The sequence below is a fragment of the Macrotis lagotis genome, chromosome X (assembly GCF_037893015.1).
Source record: "Macrotis lagotis isolate mMagLag1 chromosome X, bilby.v1.9.chrom.fasta, whole genome shotgun sequence".
Taxonomy (NCBI): Eukaryota; Metazoa; Chordata; class Mammalia; order Peramelemorphia; family Peramelidae; genus Macrotis; species Macrotis lagotis.
In genome coordinates this window covers 409,362,227-409,388,081 of record NC_133666.1, presented here as the reverse complement: position 1 = coordinate 409,388,081, position 25,855 = coordinate 409,362,227, and the positions used below count along the sequence as shown (strand labels likewise).

The 25,855-nt window shown below is 35.7% G+C and overlaps 1 protein-coding gene across 2 annotated transcripts in view; it reads left to right on the top strand.

Moving 5' to 3' along the window:
- The first annotated feature begins 369 nt into the window (after positions 1-369).
- CXH8orf34 (chromosome X C8orf34 homolog) overlaps positions 370-25,855 on the top strand; it is a 443,848-nt gene continuing 418,362 nt past the window's right edge. For both annotated transcript variants that reach the window (XM_074203923.1, XM_074203922.1), the window contains exon 1: positions 370-558. In XM_074203923.1, the coding sequence (XP_074060024.1) occupies positions 490-558 (69 nt within the window). In that variant the 5' untranslated portion in view covers positions 370-489. The remainder of the gene's footprint in view (positions 559-25,855) is intronic.

The following is a 25,855-nucleotide window of genomic DNA, read 5'->3' as shown; positions in this document are numbered from 1 at the left end:
AACTGCCGGTCCTCTCCGGGAGGACCGTTTAGGGGAAAGGGAATCGGGGGCGGGATGAAATGAATGAGTTGTTCCCCTGTAGACTGAGTTGCCAGAGTTAGCATCATTCCTGGGACTTCCTGCTCGCCCCCCTCTTTGCCGCCCCCCCTTCTCCGCTGCCCACGCTCCTCCCCGCGTTCCGCGTGTCTCCCTCTTTTCCTCCTCTCCTCCTGCCTCTCCTCCACGCCCCGCCAGCCGGCAGCCCGGCTGTGCTGGGGAAGGGCGGGCGCCGGCGTCTGCTGGGTGGGAGAGAGAGAGAGAGAGAGAGAGAGAGAGAGAGAGAGAGAGAGAGAGAGAGAGCGAGAGCGAGTGCGAGGACCAGCTCGGCAGGGCTGGCCCAGTCTGTGCGGGAGTCGGAGTCCCGAGCCGGAGCAATCTCCGAGCATCTGGAAAGGAGGAGGATCCGGCGATCGGGAGAGGCGTGAAACCCTCCCAGTCCAGGAGCTCTCCATGGCGTCTCATCAGCAAACGAGGATCCAGGCTTACCTGGAGAAGAACAAAATAGGTCCCCTGTTTGAGGTAAGGCTCTCTGGCAGGGGGGCGGGGGGGGGGGAGGTTGGGGATTCATCTTCAGGGAAAAGAGGGGACATAAAAAAGAAACACAAATGGACCTCTGAGAGAATAGCAGGGAGAAGGACCGGGCAGAAGGGGGCGCCCGGGCATCCCAGGGTACCAAGGTAATGTTGCTCAGGAACAGCCCCCAGGAGTGAGAATTCGGTCTGGGGTGTCCCAGTGGTGGGTGGGGGAGCTATCCTCAGGTTACTTGGGCTAGAGACGCCCCCAGGCAGGTGAGATCGGCTGGGCTCTGCCTTCAAGGCCCGGGGAACCTGCCGAAGGAAGTTGTATCCGTCTTGGTGGCATGCCAAGCTGTCTTATTCGCTGTTATCCGCTTGCTGTCCCCCAATCACAAGCACAGGTACCCTCACAAGGGGGCATCATCTCTTCCAACACCCCCATCTCAAAAATACACAAAGCACACACATGCACACCCTTAGTGTGTTGCTAATATAATGCACCTGCTTCCTCCCTGCATTCGAAACTCTCTGGGTTTGTTGGATTTTTGAAGGAAGGTGCGGAGGTGATTGGAGCAGAAAATACGACTTAGCTTTATGGGGTGAGGGTGGTTTTAAAAGAAGACATTCTCACTCTAGCGGGGGTGGCGCTGGGGTGGGGGGGCGAAACCAAAATGGACTGGGCCGAGGAAAGAAGGAATTCTGCCGAATCTCAATCGTGTTTGTGTGTGTGTGTGTGTGTGTGTGTGTGTGTGTGTGTGTGTGTGTGTGTGTGTGTGTGTGCATATATTAAGGAGAAGCACTCTACAGGAGGAATCTTGGACCTTGGGTCTAGGCAAAGAGAGAAAGAGAAAGCCTTATGGTTTGTGAGGTAGAGAAAATCAAGGGAAGGAAAGCGTCCCATCCGTTGCCAGGACACTGGGGGTGGGGTGGGTGGGGAGAAACCTTTGGGGACTGCAGTCCTTAAATGTGTATATTGGGGGGGGTATTGGTAGGGTTGGGAGGACAAGGCTGTAGAGGGGGACCTACCACTCTTTCCCCATTCTTTCGCTAAGTTCCACATTACAGTGACCGAACTCCATGCACACTTCTGGGAGAGGCATGCAGAGTAGGGTCGGTCTCACCAGCCAATATTACAGCTCACAGCTCACACCTCCCGCAGCAGCTCTGCTGCATCTGAAAAGGAAGCCGAAGCCGGCAGCAGGGAGGCGTGAGCCCTGCTAATAATGGAGAGTAGAACTGTTTCGCTGTGCCTGAATTCAAACTAATGTGAGCTGCAGGGAAATGAATGCAGATTCTAGGGGAATTGGTGAATCGATCTGGAAAAGATGATTCACTTTCCTCTCTTTGGACCTCAGTTTCTTCATTTATAAAATGAGAAGGAGTTAGTCTAGAATCCTTTATTTAAAAATCCCTTCTGTCTCCTAACCTGTGACCTAAAAGATTTCTTGATTCATGGTTTAGAACTTCCACCTCAACTTCAACTGCCTTTAAGATTGACAGTAGTTTTAAAAGTGAAGGAGCTATCATTTCAATTTGTTTAGATTGTCCTAAAATGTAGAACTGCAGTAAGGTATATTTGGACATCACATAATTAAGATTTACAAGGAAGGCTGAATACTACTGTAAGCCTAAGTTATTTATCATTATTCTTCTCTTTGGGGAAAAGAAAAAATTAGCATGATTCCAACTGACCTGCATTACTATTTGAGCAGGAAAATGCTGATCCAGTTAATGTCTTCATTTTCCCCCATTGGAAGGAGTAATAATTGAAAACACAATTGAAAACTCCAATTGAAAGAATGTAGTTATTGTTGCAACTGTAATTCTTCTCTTTGCCTTTAGTTTAATTATTGCATTCAATGCATTATTTCATATATATGCTTTTTAAAGCAGACTATTTGAATAGTCTTTCCTTGGGCATAGTATATATAAGCTACATCTAAAAAACAGTTTAATTTTCTCCAAAAAAACGAAAGCATTTTTTTTATTTTGTTAGCTATTCTCTTGGTATTTTTGTGCTTTTAAAATAATAAGAAGAGAGTTTTCATTCTCTTAAAGAAAAATGAAACCTCTATTATAAAGATAATAGTGGTCAGTTCTAGGGATGATTACAATGTTTAGTGTTTATGTAAAATTGGGACATACTAATGGAATAAATGTGCTTATTTTTTATCATTCAACACTTGATTCTATCTAAAAAGTGAATATTTGAATTGTTAGTTGAAATAATGGATGCATCAAAATTCTTCAACTTACTTCATTTTACCCAGATGACCTCAAAAGTCCCTTCCAGCTCTATATTCTTTTATCTTATCCATGATATCCTTCAACTTTTTCCTCATTTGGGGGTCCATGTTATGCGCCTTTCTCATTGCTTGGATTGACTTGATGAAGTGATCTTTCTGAGGTTGATAACATATTGACTTTAAATCTTTTGGAGAAAAAAAGATCTCTGTTAGAAAGAAGAATATCTGGACCATAATCTTTGTGTAACAATTTTGATAAAATCAGAACTTGACTTACATAGTGATAGAATTACATATACTTCACAGAATCACAGAAATGAGAACAGGAATAACACTACCAGGTTATAAGCCCAACTATTATCTCTCTGGTATAAGAAAAAAGTTGTTAAAATGCTTTTTGTGTTATTGAGATCCTTGTCTAGCACCTAAATCAAAGCAACTGAGTCCTGAGACGATTTTCTGCTTATAAGTAACATTGATCCATCTCTTTTCCCTTTATTCTTTTACCAGGCTTTTATAGCATTTGGTTGTATTTGAAGACAAAGGTTCAAGATCTCTTCTTATTCTAAAGTTAGGAATTTCAGGGATTTAATTTAAACCTTATTTTCATGTGTGGGTTATTATAAATAAGCCTAGTTGAACAAAGAACTCTCAGATAGAATACAGTCATAATTTATAAGAATATCAAAGGTATGATAGGTGTGAATTTTATAAAAATTAACAGTAATTTTCCTAACTGATGTTCTTCATAGAGCAAACAAATTAGTCATTTTTTCTTTCTTTTTCTTTCTTTTCTTCTCTTTTTTTTTTGGCAAGGCAATGGGCTTAAGTGGCTTGCCCAAGGTCACACAGATAGGTAATTATTAAGTGTCTGAGGCCGGACTTGAACTCAGGTACTCCTAACTCCAGGGCTGGTGGTCTATCCACTTTGACACCTAGCTGCTCCCTCTCCCCTCCCCCCACAGAAGGCAATTTGCTAGTCTTTACATTGTTTCCATGGTATACACTGATCCAAATTGAGTGTGATGAAGATAAATCATATCCTTAAGGAAGAAACATAAAGTGTAAGAGGTAGCAAGATCAGACAATAAGATATCAGGGTTTTGTTTTTTTTTTTCTAAATTTAAGGGAATAGTCTTTGGTCTTTGTTCAAACTTCACAGTTCTTCATCTGGATACAGATGGTATTCTCCATTGCAGAGAGGCCCAGATTGTCCCTGATTGTTGCACTGATGGAATGAGTGAGTCCATTAAGGTTGATCATCACCCCTATGTTGCTGTTAGGGTGTACAATGTTTTTCTGGTTCTGGTCATCTCACTCAGCATCAGTTCATGCAAATCCCTCCAGGCTGCCCTGAATTCCCATCCCTCCTAGTTTCTAATAGAACAATAGTGTTCCATGACATACATATACCACAGTTTGCTAAGCCATTCCCCATTGAAGGATATTCACTTGATTTCCATTTCTTTGATACCACAAACAGGGCTGCTAGGAATATTTTTGTACAAGTGATGTTTTTACCATTTTTCATCATCTTTTCAGGGTATAAACCTATTAGTGGTATTGCTAGATCAAAGGATATGCACATTTTTGTTGCCCTTTGGGAGTAGTTCCAAATTGTTCTCCAGAAAGGTTGGATGAATTCACAATTCCACCAACAATTTAATAGTGTCCCAGATTTCCCACAACCCTTCCAGCAATGATCATTGTCCTTTCTGGTCATATTGACCAGTTTGAGAGGTGTGAGGTGGTACCTCAGAGAGGCTTTAATTTGCATGTAGTAATGATTTAGAGCACAAATTATTAATTTCTAACCTTTTTTGAAATAGTGATTCCTCTTTTATCATTCCCCCCCCCCCAAATTTCCTATTAGGAGACAGCTAGCTGATTCAGTGTTTAGAGCACTGAACTTAGAATCCAGAAAGAAAGTTTGAATTCTGCCTCAAGTCACTTAATCTCTGTTGACCCTTATTTTTTATAATGGGAACTGATAATAATACCTACTTCCTGAGGTTGCTGTGAGGATAAAATTAGATAATATTTGTAAAATGATTTGCATACTTAAAATACTACATAAATAAAATACTACATAAAATACTACATAAAACTACATAAAATACTACATCAAAGTTCTAAATAGCATTATTGTTTTGAAAATTAAATTAAATTTCAATGGATTTTGGTTTTAGAACCTCAGAGGAGACAATTGTGACTGACTTGAAAAGACTGGCAATGCCCTGGAATATTATAAAATAGTAGCTGAGAATAACTGACTGGATTGTTGGATGGTAATGCTTTAATACAAAGTAAAAAATTAGAAATAACTGTCACTATTACTGACAATTTTTATGGGGTGTTTTGGAATATGCATTAATTTGAATTTTTCTGAATTCCTGGAATTTCAGCCATAATTTTAGTACAGGACAATTTTTAAAAAATTATACTGTTCTGGATTTTTATGAGATTTTAACATCTTTAATACATTATCTTTCATAATCATTGCTAAAGTTAGCATAGTTTAAATGTTTTTGAGATAATTAATGCTATTGGAGCACATTTTATTTTCTTTACTTTTACTGGCACTGATACTCTCATATTGGGTTTCCTGAGGCTACAAAGGCAGCTCATTACTGGCAGTATTTAACTTGGATAACCATTTCTCAGGCAATTTGAAGTTAACACTCAGGAAATATTCTCTTCTTCAAAACTGATCTAGTACCAATTCCTCTCCAGTTCAGCTCTCTTTCCAATCTAGTACCAGTTTGTCGCAGTTCTACCTTTTTAAATCTCCAATGCCCTTGTTGTTCAGTTGTATCTGACTCTGGATTGTTTTGCCAGATTCTTTTCCAGCTTATTTTATAGATGAGGAACTGAAATAAACAGAATTAAGTGACTTGCCCAGAGTCACATAACTAGTAGGAGTCTATGGACAAATTTAGACTCATGAAGAGAGTCTTCCTGATTCTAAGGCTAGTTCTCCAGTTCACACTTGGGCATCAGTAAGCCATCATTAACAATGACTCATCATCTTATACCTTTTCTGTCACACTCATTTGCTCTTTTTGTGCTCACAGGACCCTACCTTCATCTGAAGACATGATCCCTGACTATCTTCTCTAGTCCTAGATCTCTTCCTCTTGTTTTCTGACACATCAAACACGGAGAAGGAGAAGCATGCCCCTTTTACCTATGTCACTTCCGTTCAACTCTTTGCTGCCACTACTTAACATACTCTCTTTCTTAGAAGTTCACTTCATCTATTTATATTACACATTTAGATCTTAGTCACAATTACTACTATGTCCAAAAAATCTTTTCTCCTTTCTTAAAGGATTCAGTATTTGTTTCAAATCAATACTTCTCTTTCTTCTCCAAGACTTGCTTTCAAACTTGTCCCCAGTGCCATGACCAGAATTATTTTAATAAATATTCAATGAATTGATTTCTCTTCAAGCAGTGAGATCTCTGTGTCCATTAAGCTTCCTATTTCCCATCTCTGTATTATTTGTCATTGTTAAGTTATATCCAATTCTACCTTAACTGTTTCATAGGATTGGGTATGATGTTATTGTCGTTGATCATGTCCAACTCATTGTGAACCCATTGGGGTTATCTTAATAAAGGTACTTGAGTGGCTTTCCACTTCCTTCCCTAGGTCATTTTACAGATGAAAAAACTGAGACAGAGTGAAGCAATTTGCTCAGGGTCACACAGTTAGTGTCTGAGGCGATATTTGAACCGAGGAATATAATTCTTCCTGACTCCAGGCCTGGCACCTAGCTGTTCCTAGGATTGACCTATCATCATCCTTAATTTCTTCTTTCTCATTTTTAATCTCTCCCTTTCAACTAACTCTTTTCCAGTTTTCTTCAAACATTCTCACAGAATTTTCTTTTTTTTGAGCTATCTCAACTAAGCTAGACATACAGCAGACTGCTGCTGATCATGTAGAAGTTTGAACTGCTTCATTTCTTCCCTAAGTGATTTCACCCCTTCTGAGGAAGCCTGGTGACACTCTATTCCAGTTACTTATACAGATATCTAACTGGCTTAGCCCTACTTATTGCAACTCAGAACTCTGAAATCCAAGCAATCCCCCAGTTTCACCCTCTTCTAATGGCAGAGATTACAGGTATGCACCACTATACCTGGATTTTTCTTGTTCATAAAAAACACAAAAACAACATCCTTCATTTGACTCTTTTATCCAATCAAATTATATTATCTGTCTCTTATCTTTCATTGTTAAACTCTTAGGAGTCATCTGTAGTCATTAATTCCACAGTTTCTCTAATTACTTGTCCAACTATATGCAATATGACTTCTGATATATACCTGCTGAAATAGTTTTCTCCTGGGTAATTAATATTCTCTATATTGTTAAATTTGAAGTCCTTTGTCAGTTTTCAAATTTCTTGTCCTTTTTGAAGTTTTTGATATTGTCAACTTCTTCCTTTCCCTGGAAATATTCTCTCTCTCTCTCTCTCTCTCTCTCTCTCTCTCTCTCTCTCTCTCTCTCTCTCTCTCTCTCTCTCCCTCTCTCCCTCCATATATCTGACTGATACTTGAATGCCTTTTCTTTGTTTTGCTGGATCATCATTAATTTCCTGCCTCCTAAGTACATTTTTCTCTCCAGACCTTCTTATCTTTATTGATCTTATCTATTTATTGCATTCAGTTATCTTTGTTCAGATTTATATTTTCACAGATTTTCATTTACAGCCTTAATCTCTCCATAGAAATATAGTTCTAGGCTATAATTACCTGGATAACCTGTCTATCTGGATGTCACATTGTTATGTCAAATGAAATATTTCTAAATCTGAAGTTATCTTCCCCGCCTATAATTTTGAATAATCTCTTACTCTTCTTTCTTATAATTCTCTCATATTCAATCCATTACTTCATTCTGTCTCTTTTACTCCCATGGAATTTTTTGCATCTTTTCCTTATTCATTTATATAACTACCACCTAGGTTCCAGTCACATAATAATTATGCAAAACACTTTACAAATATTATCTAATTTTATACTCATATGGCACAGGACAGTTGGGTGATGCAGTGGACACAGCACTGATCTTGGACTCAGGAGGACAGGCATTCTAATCCAGCCTTGGACTCTTGACACTGTGACCTTGGGCAATTCATTTATCCCTGATTGCCTCCATCCAGGTCCATCTCCAGTCATCCTGATGCAAACCTGGCCACTAAACCCAGATGATTGGTGGAGAAAGTGAGGCTGCTGACTTAGCTCAGCACCCCTTCACTCAAATCCAATTCATGTGCCTCTCATGGCATCACCTCCTTGATGTCACAACTTCTTCCAAAATGAAGGACAAACATAACTCACATAGCACATTGGTGCTATCATCCACATTTTATAGATGAAGAAACTGAGGCAGACATTGTTTAAGTAACTTGCCCAGGATTACATATAACTTGTGTATGAAGCTGAATTCAAATGCAGAATTTGTTTCTTAGCCTACGTTCAGTATTGCAGTTGTCTTAGCCTGAATTAAGTCAGTCTGGTAGTTCAGATTTCATATCAAAGTGAAATGAGATGTATTATATTCATAAGTTAGCAAAAGGAACTTTACCTAACTAGAGCAGGTGAAGAGTATGTGGCAACAGTACCACATTGATTTAATTGAGCATAGAATTGCATTGATCATGCTGACCTGCTATTCTCAAGACTGAGAAAGTTGATGTTGATTCTTCTTGAATTGGCTTTTTGTATTTATACTACTAGGTAATAACTTCAGTGGTCAAAAGTAATATAATTTACAACATTTAAAAACAAAAACAACCCCCCCAAAGTGAAGACAAAAACAAAAAAAAACCTGGCCTAGCCTACATGGCAGATATTGTTCTTAGTTTATTCTGACAGTATGAAGTCTTTGCTCATCTACTCAAGAAAAGGCATAAAACATGTCCAATCACATAAAGAAATAGGGAGTGCAGGAATGGGGATGGGGGAGAAATTGTGTTGAGGTTTTACTTTGAAGTCATTGGATGATATGGTAGAACAGAGGGGAAGAAAACTTCCAAATGCAAGGTCAAGGGGACTTGAATCATATTTTGGATTAGTTCTTTCTCTACCTTCAGAGTATACTCTGGGCAGGAAACCAGTCAGGTCAAATTGTTTAAAAGCTATATATTATATACTATGAACCAAAAATGCCCAATAAAAAAAGAAAATATCATACACTAAGAGCAAAAACAACACTATATAATAGTCCAAAATTAAATATTAAACATTAAGATATTAGGAAGGAATTAGATAATAAATTAGTACTCTCAAAACAGAACTAACAAGGGAAAATAATGAGTAGACAATTTATGTAATATAGTATCTGTTTTTCAAGTAGTAATGTCCCTGATAAAAAGAATAAAAGATGTGGACCCACAAACAAATGCTTAAGTAGACATGGATTTGGCTTAAGAGAACTAAAATATATTGATTTTTAAAAGAGCATCTGAATTCTATGGAATTTGCTTCAAATGACCTTGAAAGCAGAATGTACAGATGTAATTCAAGTTATCATAGTTATCCTAGGGGTGGGGAGGGGAAAAAAAGAAAAAGAAAAGGGAAACTACAAATATGCTCTAGAAGTTAACTAACAAGGAGGACTAATTTCTTCAGTCTTATGAAGGATGAGAAATTGTAGAAAAGAACAGTAAGAACAGTAGAGTTGAGAGGCAAAGTGGAAGACAGGTTATGTTCTTGAAGAAGAAATGAAAGGGTGCAATTAAAAATCTTTTCCTTGGATATGGTGGGAGAAGAATTAGTATTAGTATTAGAATTACTATTAGAATTAGTATTAGTATTAGAATTAGTATTTGTCCATGACAAGAAACAAGGACTTCATAATGAGTGTTGCTTGGGGTCAAAGATTACAGCTACAATGAGTAAGGGTTGTACTTCCTAAGATTGTATCACATTCTATAAGAGCGTATGTCTATGTCCTGAAGAGTAACGACCACCTAAAGTGATTAGTGGGGGGGGGGGGCGCAGATAATAGAGATCCAGAAAAAGGACACACTAGCTTTGGGAGTAATAAATGATGCTGAAATGCCACTGATATTTCTAGGAGTGGGACAGAGCAGAGGAGTCTATTATTAAGGAAAAAATACATGAAAGAACAAATCAATAAAGTAATCAGTAGAAAGAAATTCACAAAAAAAAGGAAGGGGTGACATACACAGAATGAAAATCAGTGGACGGAACAAAAATTATTATATACTAGGGAATTACAAAAATGTAAGAATTGTAATAATTTTGCCAGACAAAGCAAAAATAACACGTCATATGCATAGAGAGATAAGGAGGGAAATTATATTATGTTTAAAGATGGCATGAATGGTACCACTAAAACAATATTATTACCAAATTTATATTACTCAAATATCATAGCATCTAAATCCACAAACAAAACTTTCTGAATTGTCAAAACTAAGCAGGTGGTAACACAAGAATTAAAGGTTTTTTTCTCAGAACTTAATAAATCAAATAGGTAAACAAAAAAGGGAAATATAGAACTGAACTAATTGTTGAAGAAATTAGATTTGGGGGCAGCTAGGTGGCGTAGTGGATAAAGCACTGGCCCTGGGGTCAGGAGTACCTGAGTTCAAATTCTGTCTCAGACACTTAATAATTACCTAGCTGTGTGGCCTTGGGCAAGCCACTTAACACCGTTTGCCTTGCAAGAACCTAAAAAAAGAAAAAAAAAGAAATTAGATTTGAAAGATTTATTTTATCTTCTTAGTGAATATATTAAAATATTTAAATTTCTCAACAGCCTATCATAACATCAAGTGCTATGAATGCAAAATAATTATAAAAAATATAAAAGTACACAAGTGCTACACATATCCTTTATAGATCATAATGGAAGAAATGACTCTTAGCATAGGGAATACAAGAAAAAAATCTAGATCTAAGGGGAGACATTAATAACATCCTGAATGGTGAGTAAATCATAAAATCAACATGCAAACCTTGCCTCATAATAATGTGCTGACAAGAAATTATTTGGGGATGAAGCTAAAGCAATCCTTGGCAGAAAATTCTATCTTTGAAAACATATTAAGAGAATGAAAAGCAAATATTAAAAGCTCTGAGTAAGCAATTAAAAAAAACTAGAGATATAACAATTTAACAAATCTAAGTATAAAAGTAATCTGAAAAATTGGGACAAATGATAAAATCACAACAAAAATAAAATGTAAGTGATAAATACAAATGAAAAATAGACTTTTGAAAACAGTAATAAGATTATAATCACTTAACTAATCTTATTTTTAAAAAGTGAGGGAGAAACTAAGTCACCAAAATAAAAATAATAAAAATGAACAAGTTGACTTCACAAGAGAAGGAAATTTCAAAAAAGATTTAAAATAAAATTAGAGCCTATTATACATGATTATATGAGAAAAATGAATAATTTAATAAAAATAAATTATTTACCAAAAAAATCCCAAATTAACTAAAACAAAAATAGAGATTTTAACCACCCAGTCTCAAAAGTGAAATTGAGATGCAAAGGAAATGCCAAAGTATATAATGGAGATGGAAGGAGAACCCTGATCTAGATATATTTATATGTGAATAATATAAAACATTCAAAAGAACAATAAATACATTTGTTACACACATTATTTTCAAAAACTAAGAAAAATAAAACCTATTCTACCAAAATCCTTATTGTAGAACTAGAATAGTACTTATATACAAATCATGAAAAATAAATAGAAAAAGAGAATTATAGACCAATATCACTAATGAGTTTGGATATGAAAAAAATTAAATAAAATTCTAGCAAAACAACTATTTGTATTATACATATATTCATACATATGTAATTTTATTCAAATGAGGTTTATGCAAGGGATGCAAAGATGGTGCAAAATTAGGGAAAAAATTAAAATATTCAATTATTTTTCAAAAAAAAAAAACAGTCCAAACCACAATTATATCAGCAGATGTCACAAAAACCTTTGCTAAAATAGAGGTGATAGAGATTGTTGGGTCTGTGATTTTCCTGTTATTGGATACTATCTGGCTAGAAATTTCTTTTAACAATTTGGATTTGTAGGATTTGAATTTAGGTCTTCCTGGCTTTAAGTTGTGTTTTTGATCCACTACAACATACTGCTTCTGATAGAATCAAAATATGTATACATGTAAAATGTATATATGCATGCATGCATGCATATAAATAGCAAAAGTTAGTCTTTTTTTGCTACATACTAACTTTCCCCCCAAAATACCAATTTAAAGCATTAGTGCCCCTTCTCCCCACTATTAGTTGACATTAATTTGGAAATGCCATCTTAAGCAATGAGAAAAGGAATAAATTAAGAAATTAAAGGAAAAGAATAGAGGAAACAAAGCTCTACCTTTCAGCCAGCATAATGGTTTACTTGAAAATCTCCAGAAGATCAACAAAGAAACTAAGACAAATAGATTAAATTAAGTAGCAATATACAAATTAAAACAACAAAATCATTAGCATTTCTATAGAATAATGAAAACAGCAGCAATAACAATAGAAATCCTTTTTGGAAATGATAGAAAAATCAGTAAAAATAACCTCAAAATGTATACATATTCAAACTGAATATAAAATAAGTAGGGATCAATATGAAAAGACATACTCAGAACCTATAGATAGGGTGTACCAGAAACCACAGTGAAACATTAGACTCTTTAGGTTTAAAACTGCACTTAAACTTTTAGGACACCATGTAAATATAATTACGAAGTACTCTAAAGGACTAACTGGAAGCAAATAAGTCCTCAAGTATTTATTAAATCAATAATTTTTTTATCAAGGACTTGCTATGTGCTAATAAATCATTATGCTAAATGCACTCTCCCACATATATACATATATATGTAAACTTATAAAGGATAGTCATTAATCTTAATTATGTGGTACCAGTATAATTAAAACATAATGCTACCTAAATTGATTTATATATTCAGTGATTTATTATTGTATTATTTGATAGAGCTAGCTAAAATAATAACAGAACTGAGGGAGAAAACTGTCTAAAACTTAAATGAAATGGTGAAAAGGAAGATCAAAAGATCCAGGACTTCAAATTATTTCATAAAGTAGTGATCACTAAAAATACTTGGCACAAAATCAAAATAGAAAAAAATAAATCATGTTCTAAACAAGAATCAGAAAGAATAAAATTCAACAATCAAATGTTCAGTAAATTAAGGATTAGCTCTTTCTGAGGAAGAACTCCATATTTGATTAAAATCTTCCAAGCAAATGGAAAGTAGTTAAAAAACAATAGGTTTAGATCAGCAACTTATGCCATTTTAGTACAATAATTTACAAATTAATATAAATACACACATACACATACAAAAAACACAAATATGTATACATACAAACTAGGGCCAAATAGGGCCTGGAGTTCAGATATGATCTCAGACATTTGCTAAATGTGAGACCCTGGACAAGTCCCTTAACTGAGTTTCCCTTAGTTTCCCGGAAAATGATCTGGAGAAGGAAATGGCAAATCACTTCACAAGATAATTGGCAAGATAATGCCAACTGGGGTAATGACGAGTCAGACACAATTCAAACAACTAAGCAATATATGTGTGTGTGTGTGTGTGTGTGTGTGTGTGTGTGTGTGTGTGTGTGTGTGTGTGTTCATAATGGTTTTCCTATGATCCTCAGTATTACACTGTCAGGTTTTGGCAGAGGAATCTAGAGAAGTTATATCAAAGATGCCCAAAGCTGTTTTTGAGTTGAAAATAATAAATAACATTGACAGTAAGATGTGTCCCCCCTGGAATTGGACACCTGAAGGAGATTTATTTGATTAGGAAAAAAACTGATGAAAACCAAAAAAAAAAAAACACCCCAAAACAAACCATAGTGTATAGTGTGGTATGACTATGAGGGAGTGGATCAATTAAGCTTAGATTTTTATAGAGTTTTAATGTGATTAGATGGAATGAGGATGTCTCGGAAATGGTTGGTTTAGCAGGAAAATTTAACTGAGTAAGAATGATTCAAGCACATAGATGACAGCACAGGTAGAAAGGTAGGAATTATGGAGGAAAGGCATTCTGGATCATATTATGTTTGGGCCAAATAAAAAAAAATGTGTGTGTGTGTGTGTGTGTGTGTGTGTGTGTGTGTGTGTGTGTGTGTGTGTGTTGGGCTATAATCTGAAAAACAAGACAAAGTTATATTAAACAATACACAAATATTCTAAGGATTTATATGCTGTTTATATATGTCATATATATTTTATATATATTCTTAGTGTTTGATCAATGTTTGTTGTTGAAATACATCAAAATCTATGTTAAAGTTTTAAATTTGGAAATGAATTAGATCGATATATATTTATTGAATCTACAAAATTAGCCTTTTCTTTCATTTTCCTCTCATATCTCCTACTTCAAGCTCCTGTAAAGGTTTACTTTAATTCTCTGCTCTACTCTAAGCCTTTTAAATGGTTCTTTCCCACCCTCATATCTTGCCTGGACCCAGATGACTCCAGAGGAGAAAATAAGGGTGGTAACTCTGCACAGCACTTCCTCATTTAAATTCAATTCACTTGCATGTCATGGCATCACCTCTGTGATATTGAGGATGAAGAATAAGAATCTCTGTGAGTAGAAGTAGGAGCTGCTCCACTGAGGACCCAACTGGGGTGACACAGCTTCTTTACCTTCCTTCCTTGCTTCCTTGTTTGCTTCTTTCCTTCCTTCCTTCCTTCCTCCCTTCCCCCTCCCTCCCTTCCTCTCTGCCTTTTTCCCCTCCCTCCTCTCTCTCTCTCTCTCTCTCTCTCTCTCTCTCTCTCTCTCTCTCTCTCTCTCTCTCTCTCTCTCTCTATCCCTTCTTTCCACATAGGGTATCATGTCCTTACCTCTGGGTACTCTACCCAAAGAATGTAAATTTTGATCATAGAAACCTCAAAAGATATCTTGGAGCTTACAAACAGATTTCTTTCTTAAGTACTCTGCCTTACCAATATGACTAAAAAGAATAATGATCATTGTTGGGTTGTGGGAAATCTGGGACACTATTAAATTGTTGGTGGGGTTGTGAACTCATCCAACCTTTCTGGAGAGAAATTTGGAACTACGCCCAAAGGGCAACAAAAATATGCATACCCTTTGATCCAGCAAAACCAGAGATGATGAAAAAGGGTAAAAACATCACTTGTACAAAAATATTCATAGCAGCCCTGTTTGTGGTGGCAAAGAATTGGAAATTAAATAAGTGTCCTTCAATTGGGGAATGACTTAACAAACTGGTATATGTATGTCGTGAAATACTACTGTTCTATTAGAAACCAGGAGGGATGGGAATTCAGGGAAGCCTGGAGGGAGTTGCATGAACTGATGCTGAGTGAGATGAGCAGAACCAGAAAAACACTGTACACCCTAACAGCAACATGGGAGCAATGATCAACCTTGATGGATTTGCTCATTCCATCAGTTCAATAATCAGGGACAATTTGGAGCTGTCTGCAATGGAGAATACCATCTGTATCCAGAGAAAGAACTGTGGAGTTTGAACAAAGACCAAGGACTATTCCCTTAAATTTAGGGAAAAAAACTGATATCTTAATGTCTGATCTTGCTATCTCTTATACTTTATGTTTTTTCCTTAAGGACATGATTTATCTCTCATCACACTCAATTCGGATCAGTGTATACCATGGAAACAATGTAAAGCCTGGAAAATTGCCTTCAGTGGGGGGAGGGAGGGAGAGAAGTAAGATTAGGGGAAAAATTTTAAACTCAAAATAAGTAAAATCTTTAAAAAAATAAGAACCCAGCCTTAAACCCAAACCACTGGCTCTCATTGATTGGCCAACCATAGGTCCCAGCCTATGCCCCGCTTAGTAATTGTTTGGTCCCTGGTTGGCTCTGAGTGAATGTAAGTAGCAATTGTTTCTGCTTTTGCTTGAAACACTGAAGGTCTTCCCCTCCCATACTATTTTTTTAATTAAATAAAAGAGACCTTTTTTCATACCTCTTTTTTTTTTTACCCTAGCATTAAATCATGAGATTGGTGACTTTGCTTTGCTCTCCCTCATTGAATCCAATTCACTTGCATATGATGGCATCTACTCCCCATTGCCATGGTCTTCTTGGAGGAAAAAAGGGCAAACAACAGTAGATTTGGCATGGCTTCTCTCAACTGAGATCAATTTCATTTCTGGACAAAATCTATAAAAGAAGCTATGGATTGGCAGATTATGGTCTCAGTATGTTAGTTTTCCTGCTGTGTACTCCTGAATTTAGTTACATTAAACAACTGGGTTTCTAGCTTGTATTTCCAATTTCTTTTCAATTCTTTGCCTTATACTTCATTTTCCTCTGATTGAATTCCTGTTATATCTTTCTATCTACTAAGTTTCTGATTTGTACCTCTATTCCCCAATAATTAAGTTTTCTGTCCCATATCCCATTTTCTAAGTTAATGAACCATGCACTTAACTCGTCTTCCCAGCAATTTGAGTTCTTGTTAGACAAATTACCCAACATTTTGTGTCATACATCCACACCTCCCATTCTATTTTTCTATAACTGAGAACCATTTATTGCTTATTACCTGAGTTTCTAATGACTACCTAATCTGTACTTATTTAAATAGATATCTTAGATCTGAAATTTGCATTGGAATTTTTATTTACTTTTCTCCTTGTGGACTGATCTCTTTATTTAGGATTGTCCTTCAGGCACATATTCCTCCATGTCTGAAGCCTGGCCTTAGTTCCTTGTTCTGAAACTTTGGGTCTTTCTGGACCTCACTTTTCAGGCTTCTCTGGTCTCTAGTCTGTAACATAACCTTTCAAAGTACATTTGATATTTTCCAAGCTCTGTTTTTGCAGTTTGCTATTATCAAAAGTATTTATGGAGCCATCACTGAAGAAGGTAGAAGAACTGAGATCTAGAGTAAATAATACTCTGTCTTCAATACACACATACACACATGTATATATTACATATCAGGTGAAATCTTGTTGAATTAACATGATGGGCTTTCCTAGAAGGTAAGCATGCTTTAGAAAGATGTCATAATAGAGCAATATTCAACTTGAGAGATAAGAAGAGGCCAAGTGATGAGTAAAGAAAGTAACTGTAATCTTCCACACATCTTTTCCCTCAATTTATTAGTAGATCCAATTTCCATCTAATATTGCCCTGAAATAATCCAGATCCTTAAATAATACCACATTTGAAAAACTCATTTTAAATAGACAATGTAGATACATTTCAAGAGTAGTAGTAAGATTTACTTTTTTTTAGTAAAATATTCAACTTCTGTATTTTAATATCAACTATATTTATAAGCTCTTAAAATATTTGTATCATGGCATCTTTAATATAGTTACTTGTGGCCAATTAGAATCATATCATTCTTGATCTCAAAATTTAAATATTGTTATGGTTAGTCTTTCTTCCTTGGAGACCAAAAGTATCACAAATTGCAATGAAGCGAATTTTAGGCTAAAGTATATCCGATTATAATCTGGAAAACATATTTAATTAAAGAAGAGATGAAGCCTTAAAAGATCTAGTACTGTTTTAATCCTTATATTTTGTGAATATAATTAGTGCATGGAAAGGAATTTTTTAAAGAAGTTTAAACATCCCTATGCTTTTGTACTTTCATTTGAATAAACTACTTGGGAAATAGGAGCAGGAGAGGGAGAAACTTTTATCTAACTGTAAGAATTCAACATTTATAGTGCAACCAAATAAGAAGCTTGGGGCCAAGAAGAGAGAACTTGGTATTGTAACCAGATATCTACAGCTCATAAAAAGCACAGGACCCTATTGTTCCCATGTCCAGGTCCATTTTTGGTGGCTAGGTGCTAGGTATACCTTTTCACATATTTTAGCTTTATACATAATAACTATAATTACCTTTCATTAATGAATCAAGACAATCTTAATTTAATAAAGCCAAGGTCATCTACTGCATCCTCGGCTATCACCAGTTGTTTTCAGTTTTGCTTTGCCACTGGATTTCAATGACTCTGAAGGAGAGAGGCTGATGACTTTGCTCATCTCTGCCTCACTTAAATGTAATTTATGCACAAGTCAAGACTTCACCCTTATGATATCTTTGGTCTCCTTTGAGAATGAAGGGCAAACAACAAATCAACAGCTGGGAAAGTTAAAAAGTTTAGAAAATTATGACTACTAGTACCTCAGCAGTCATTTTAGAGCATCTTTGGAATAAATCTTGAAATATTATTGGGGGGGAAGGAGCTCAGGGAGAGATACAAAACTTTGTTTGACTACTTGCATTTTATGATGTCATTGATTTGTATTATTTGTTATTTGGACAATAAATTGTTTTATATTGTGAATGTTTGTTTAGCACAATTATTTTATATTATGAATAAAAATTTACAAAATATTCAAAACCAGGAAATTATTTCCTTGGCAAAAGGATTAACCCTTTAGGTGGTTTAATTTTTTTTAATCTCCATTCTTTTATGAAACAGCTTTACAGATTATTAAAAGAGTAGAGAAGCAAAGAAATTTAAAGCTAAAGTTCTGACTCAGAGGAATGGAAGAATCACAGACATTGAAGTCAATATTCTCTAGATACAAAAGGCTGACTGCTACTTAACTTATTCTCTGAACTTGTCCAAATTATTTAATCTTTATGGGCCTTAGTATTTTCATCCAAAATCAGTGAGAAGTTGGACTAAATGATTCTCAAAGTCATTTCTTGTTCTATCTCCCATGATCCCAAAAGAATGAAAAAAACATCATTGAAATTATAAATGTGACAAAGAGAATATGATTTAATGTGCATAAGCTAGATTGACAGACACTATGGTATACTAGGCAGAAAACTGATCCTAGCATTGGGAATCAATTAGCCAACAAATATTTTGTGGTGTATGTACAGGTGTATGTTCTGGTTTATCTAGGGGTCACTAGGAAACAAGTAGCTTATATTTCAAATGCTGGTGGTGGGAAGCATAACAACTGTATATACAATCTGTATAGCTTAAATATAAAATTAATTTATATATGAAATGAATGAAAACAAATTAATAGAAAGCAGCTAAATAATAGGCAGCTTGGTAGGAAGGATTTTAGCAAATAAGGGAATTAAGTAAAGGTTTCCTGACTAGGATGGTAACCTGATTTGCATCTAAAAAAAATAAAGGGAATTTCCAAAGCAGAAGAACCAAGGGAGAGCATTTGAGAAATGGGGAGAAGCCAGTGGAAAAGCATAGAAAGAAGTCATAGAGTCTCATGAGGGAGGAGTAGAAAGAACGGTAGATAGAAGAGGACAGAATTGAAGGTAATAAGTATAGGAGAGAAAATAATGAGGTTGAATAGGTAGGTTGAGGACAGGTTATAGAGTGTTTTAAAAGCTATACAGTGGAGTTTATATTTTATCTAAGAGGCCATAGGAAGCAACTGGAAGTGGTTGAGTCAGGGAATCAAAAAATATGTCCTTAAGGAATATTACATTAGTAGAAGTCTCTAGGATAGTCTGGATGAAGAAGAGATGAGGTAGAGGGACTAGAAGGCTAATAAAATGATAAGGTCATAAATAAGTAAGTAGCTGTGTAACTGCAAGAAAAGGTTGATACAAGACATGTTTTGAAGATAGAAACTGCAAGATTTGACAGACTATGCATTGAGGAAGAATGAGGAAGGAAGGAAAATGTTGAACTTATAAAGATGAGACCCTGGTAGGAAGAGACATGGAAGGATGGTATGATCTTCAACAGAATAAGGAAATTAGAACTTGTTATGTTCCTATTAGACTAGCTGCTTAGGAAGTGTTAGGTTCCTGCCAGCCAGCCTGTCCTTACCCAGGCAATCGTTGAAGGGGTGGGAGACAAGGATGGAAAGTTCTCCAAGTACTCCAAGATCTCCTAGATCTCCAAGTACTCCATTTATTAAACCAAATACAAGTGCTTAAATATCCTCTCCATTCTCTGGTCCACTCCTACTCCCATAGCACTCTACAATGAATTAGTAAAATAAGGCTCTGGTACTTGAGGACACCAGGTGATGAAAGTTTGCAATACTCCCACACACAACAGTACCTTAAAAAAACTCAAGTTCATCCAGATCTATGTAACATACTGGATATGTTGCTCTAGACAAGTGATTCAACCTCAGTGTCCTAGTTAAGTACCTGAGCAGATATTGTTCTACATAGGGGAAAGGAGAGGTTTCATTACAAGTTCCATATAACAATGCAATCATAGATCTGACCCCAAACACAAAACAAACTAGGTTAACACAGTGTTTAGGAATATACCTCTTACATTTAACACAGTCTTGGCTATCCTAGAGATGCAAAAGTTTTTGGCAAGTCCGAGCTGCCAACAGTTTGTGTGTATAAGTATGCTTATTATGAAGAGATCTGTAACTAGAAGTTTGGGTATGGCCAAGGAATGATAGATCTTTGTATCTTTATTTGTTTTTGAGTTTTTGGCTTTAGCATTGCCATAGTAGTCCTTATAATAATCTGTTAAAGTAGATCTCAAACATTTTGGTCTCAGAACTCCTCTACACTTAAAAAAATTATTCTATTTTTAATTTATGAAATAAAGCATTTCCATAACAGTAAAATAAAAAAAAAGATTGCTCATGATACTACAAATCCATTATGTACAATTTGATAATCCTTTTAAATATATCATAAAGTTATAAAGTAACTTTCTTTTTTTCTCCTTTTTTTCTTCCCTCCTCCACCCTTACCTAGAGAGGACTACCATAAGATACAAATACACACATACACACACACACAAATATAAAATCATTCTATGCATCGATTTTTCAGTTATTACTCTGCATGCATTCAGTTAGCATGTTCCTTTAAACTTTAAAAAAAATTTTGAGGACCCCCAAAGACTTTATCTGGGAATCTATCTATTATCTATCTATCTATCTATCTATCTATCTATCTATCTATCTATCTATCTATTTATCTACTATTTATTTTATACTCATATATTTATTTATGCATGCATATTTCTTTATATATGTATATTAATAATCACTATTTTGAGATAAAAATATTTTAGTGTTATTTTGAAAATATTTTTAACCTCACAAAATCTCCCTGAAGGACTCTTTGAGATCCCAGATGACCCCAAAACATATATTAAAGTATCAAGGGGTTTTATTCTATAGTGGTGGAGACAAAGTTCATACCTATGAAATCAAAGTATAGAATTAATTATTTAACTCAAAAACTTTTGAAATCTAGGCAAGCTAAGTGGCTCACTTTTCATTAAAGTCTTAAATGACTTTGACCCTGCATTTAATAATTTTAAGGATATTTTAGATATTTCCCACATCTCATTGCATTTTATTTGACTGCAGATGTAATAGGAAGTCAATGAAATTTCTGAGTAGGAAAATGACATGATAAAATACACACTTTAGCCAAAATGCTCAAAAACAATTTTTAAATGAAATATTCTTAAAATTAACAAGTTTTTAACTTCAAATTGCAGTTTTTAATCTTCATTATTTAATTGTTTTTCTCTTATTTTCTTGTGAAATTTAGTTGTTAAACACATATTTACATATCAATCAGGAACGTAGAAAGGGGGGATGGAAAACTAGACCCCCACTGTGCTCTACTAGTATTCATATAGTGTCAAGAGAGAGAGAAAGAGGAATGGTCTCTTTGGAGGATTACAAGAAAATGGGGACAAGCATTGAGAAGAAGTTATGCATGACTGCAGTCTGCACTACTGGAGGATGTATCCATAGTGGTGAGCTCACAATCCCCACTGAAATATTGAAATCCTTTTCTAAGGAATTTGTGATATTATCCCCCTGTTCAAAATCTCTAACACCTTCCATTTTATTTGGGATGAAATACAAAATTGATGGATGGGCTTTAAACAGTCATCCAGTAATCCCTCTTTATTAAAACTTTTACTTGATAGGTCTCCAATCTGCTATCTATGTATCCTTCCCCTTCTGTGCTTTTGTTAATACTATTCTTCACTCTCTCAAATTCCTCCAATCAATCAATCAATCAAAATGAATTACTAAGCTCCTGGTATGTGTTAAGCACAATGCTAGATACTGGTGATACAAAGTCAAAAAATGAAGCATACACTCAATGAGAAAAACAATGTGAACATATAAAATTTATATGCAATAAAAATAACTTTGAGGGAAACATCACTAGCAGCTAGGCATGGAATATAAGGAAAGACTTCAAGTACAAGGTAAAATTAAAGCTTGGTTTTGAACGAAACTAGTGGTTCTAAGAGGAGAGGGTGAAGAGCAGTTTCCAGTTATGGGGAACAACTAGAGTAAAGGATTTGGAAATGAATGATAGTGCATCTTGTGTGAGGAACAGCAAGAAGGCTAGTTTGACCGAATAAAAAAACAAAGGTCTGTGAAGAGTAATGCATAATAAGTCTAAAAAGGTAGGATGGAGTCAAGCTGTAAAATACTTTAATATGTTACAGAAGAGTTTGTACTTGACTGTAGATATAATAGGAAGCCAGTGAAATTGCTGAGTAGGAAAATGAAATGATAAAATACACACTTTAGGAAATTCACTTTGACTTCTCTGTGAAGGATGAATAGGAAAAGAGATGGGGAGACAGGGAGACCAAGAAAGTCTGAATTGGGAGACAGTTTCACTAAATGAGTACAGAAAAGGGTATGGATTGAAGAATTGTGAAGAAAAGAATGTCAAGATCTGGGAACTTACTGAATCAGTGAAAGGAGGGAGGGGAAGATTCTAGGATAGCATCAATGTTGCAAATATAAATGATAAATATATCTATGATGCTACCATTACTAATGAGGAGTTCAAAAGGAGTGTGTTTGGAGGAAAAGATGATATAAGGATATCTCCAGTACTGATTTACTCATTCTGTATGATTCGCACCCTCAGGAAAATAAAAAAAATACAGGGATAGTACTTGGTAACCATTACCTAGAATGCAGAATTTACTCATGGAGAATTGCCTGAAGATATCAAGGGTTGATCAAATGGACAAGATTTGCAAAATAGACTAATAAGTAGGTATTTTGCCTGCTAAGTTACTACAAGTACCCAGGTTATAGTTAGGGTATAATTGAGCAGCCAGTGCCTAGGGCAACCAAGAAATGACGCAGAATTGAGTAGTATTCAGAGATAACAGGAAAAGAGATCATGAATTTGTCTTGGAAATCACTTTGGCTATCTCTGGAGGATAGATTTTAACTTACTTTCTCTTTAGTTGATCACAGACTTCTTTTTTTTTTTTTAGGTTTTTGCAAGGCAAATGGGGTTAAGTGGCTTGCCCAAGGCCACATAGCTAGGTAATTATTAAGTGTCTGGGGCTGGATTTGAACTCAGGTACTCCTGACTCCAGGGCCAGTGCTCTATCCACTGCGCCACCTAGCCGCCTGATCACAGACTTCTTAGAATCTTAGAATCATGTCAAAGCCTCCTGGTTGTGCCCTTTTCACTTTGGAAACCACTATTTTAAAGATCCTATGGTAAAGGAAATATAGAAATTCCCACTTCCATTACTACACCCTGATTTTGGTCTATGATTTTCCCTTACTTCTCAGCTGTCTATTATCTGAGAATGTGCTCAATAATTTGCCCATTTTCACTAGAGCTTTAACTTGACATGAACTCTTTCTAGTTCTTATTTTTTTGAGGATTGTTAAATCAGTTTAATATTTGTTGAATAATGATTTAATTTCCATATTCTCTTAAAAGGAACAAGTGTTCTGTTTTTTACTGAAATAGGACAGATTAAGTAGAGTTCATTCTAGATATGTTTATATTAATGAACTTTAGGGACAACTAGATGATGCAGTGGATAGAGCACTAGTCTTGGAGTCAGGAAAAGAGGAGTACAAATCCAACCTCAGACGCTTAACACCTGCTAAATGTCACCTTGGGAAAATCACTTAACCCTTTTTGCTTCACATCCAGGGCTATCTCCAGTCATTCCTGATTCTTATCACTGGACCCAGATGACTGGAGGAGAAAGTGAGATTGGTGACTTAGCATAGCATTCCTTCACTCGAATTCAATTCATGTGCTTGTCATGACATCATCTTTCTGATGTGATGATCTTCTTTGAGAATGAAGGACAAACCCATCATGTCATATTAGTGAATTTTAGCATTTTCCTTTATATTAAAGGAAGATACCTTTAGAAGTCAATGCTTAAAAGCATTAATTATCTGTAAACAATTCATAGACATAAACCTATGGGAAACTGGTAAAGGAAAAGGAAGAAATGGTTAATACATACTTATTTTGTAGTTGCTGGCAGGAGAAAATATTTTTTTAAAATTATGAGATCTGTTCCTGAGTCTCTTAAGCATAAAACACATTTACTATTTCAGTATGTAATTTACTTCTATTATATAAACCAGTGAAAATTTTAAAAATATATAGCCTTCAGGCTAATATTTATACCTGCAAAGTTTGTACATATTGTCTTTAATTAGTACTGACAATCAACATTCAGGTGCAATTATTGATTTGTCTTTTGAAACAATGTATTGATTCTTGTAACTTGAATGATTTTCTATAAGATTTATGGCAAATATTCATTTTAAATATTGTGCTTTGTATATATATATATATGTATATATGTCTGTCTATATGTATGCATATGCATCAGCATATATACCATCAACATTTCTATACACAGGAAAATATAGGACCATTTTGATCATTTTATATATATTAAAATTTTTATTTATTTATTTAAGGTAATGGGATTAAGGGACTTGCCCAAGGTCACACAGCTAAGCAATTATGAAGTGTCTGAGGTTGGATTTGAGCTCAGGTACTCTGGACTCCAGGGCCAATGCTCTATCCACTGTGCCACCTAGCTTCTCCACATTTTATATTTCCTTCCTCCCCTCCCCATCTTCTCTTTCTCCCATCCCTTTCTTTCCCTTTTCCCTCTAGGTTAAGAGAGAATGCTATATACTGAGTGTGTATGTTATTTCCTCTCTGAACCATTTCTGATGAGAATGAAGGCTCACTCGTTCCCCCTCGCCTTGCCCCTTTCCACTCCATTGCTAAAGCTTTTTCTTGACTCTTTTACGTAAAATATCATAGCCCATTCTACCTCTCCTTTCCCTTTCTCCCAGTACATTCCTGTTTTTTGCTCATATCTCCATTTTTATAATGTATTATACCTTCATTTTCACTCTCTCCTGTGCCTTGTCTATATGCTCCTTCTAACTGCCCTAATAAATAAGAAGGTTCATATGAGTTGTCAGTACCATCTTCCCATGCAGGAATACAAGCAGTTCAATATAATTAAATCCTTCTTGATTTTCCCTTCCCATTCACAGTCTATGATTCACCTGAGTCCTATACTTTTTTTAGTTGTTTTTTTTTTTTGCAAGGCAATGGGGTTAAGTAGCTTGCCCAAGGCCACACAGCTAGGTAATTATTAAGTGTCCGAGGCAGGATTTGAACTCAGGTACTCCTGACTCCAGGGCTGGTGCTCTATCCTCTGTACCACCTAGCTGTCCCCTGAGTCCTATACTTGAAGATCATACTTTATGTTTAGCTCTGGTCTTTTTAACAGGAAAGTTTGAAATTCCCCTATTTCAGTGAATCTCCATCTTTTCCTCTGAAAGAGAATGCATGAGTAGTTGATTCTCAGTTGTAATCCAAGCTCTTTTGCCTTCTGGAATATCATATTCCAAAACCCAGGAACCCTTAATGCGGATGTTGTTAAATCCTGTGTAATCCTGACTATAGCTTCATGATATCTGAATTGTTTCTTTCTGGCTAGTTGTAGTATTTCCTCCTTACTTGGGAGTTCTGGAATTTGACTGTAATATTCCTGGGAATTTTTATTTTGGGATCTCTTTCAGGAGGTGATTGATGGGTCCCTTCGATGTCTATATTACCTTCTGCTTTGAGGATATCATAGCAGTTTTCCTGGAGAATTTCTTGAAAAATGAGGTCTATGCTTTTTTTCTTGATCATGACTTTCAGGTAGTCCAATAATTTTAAAAGTATCCCTTTTGGATCTGTTTTCCAGGTCAGTTGTTTTCCCA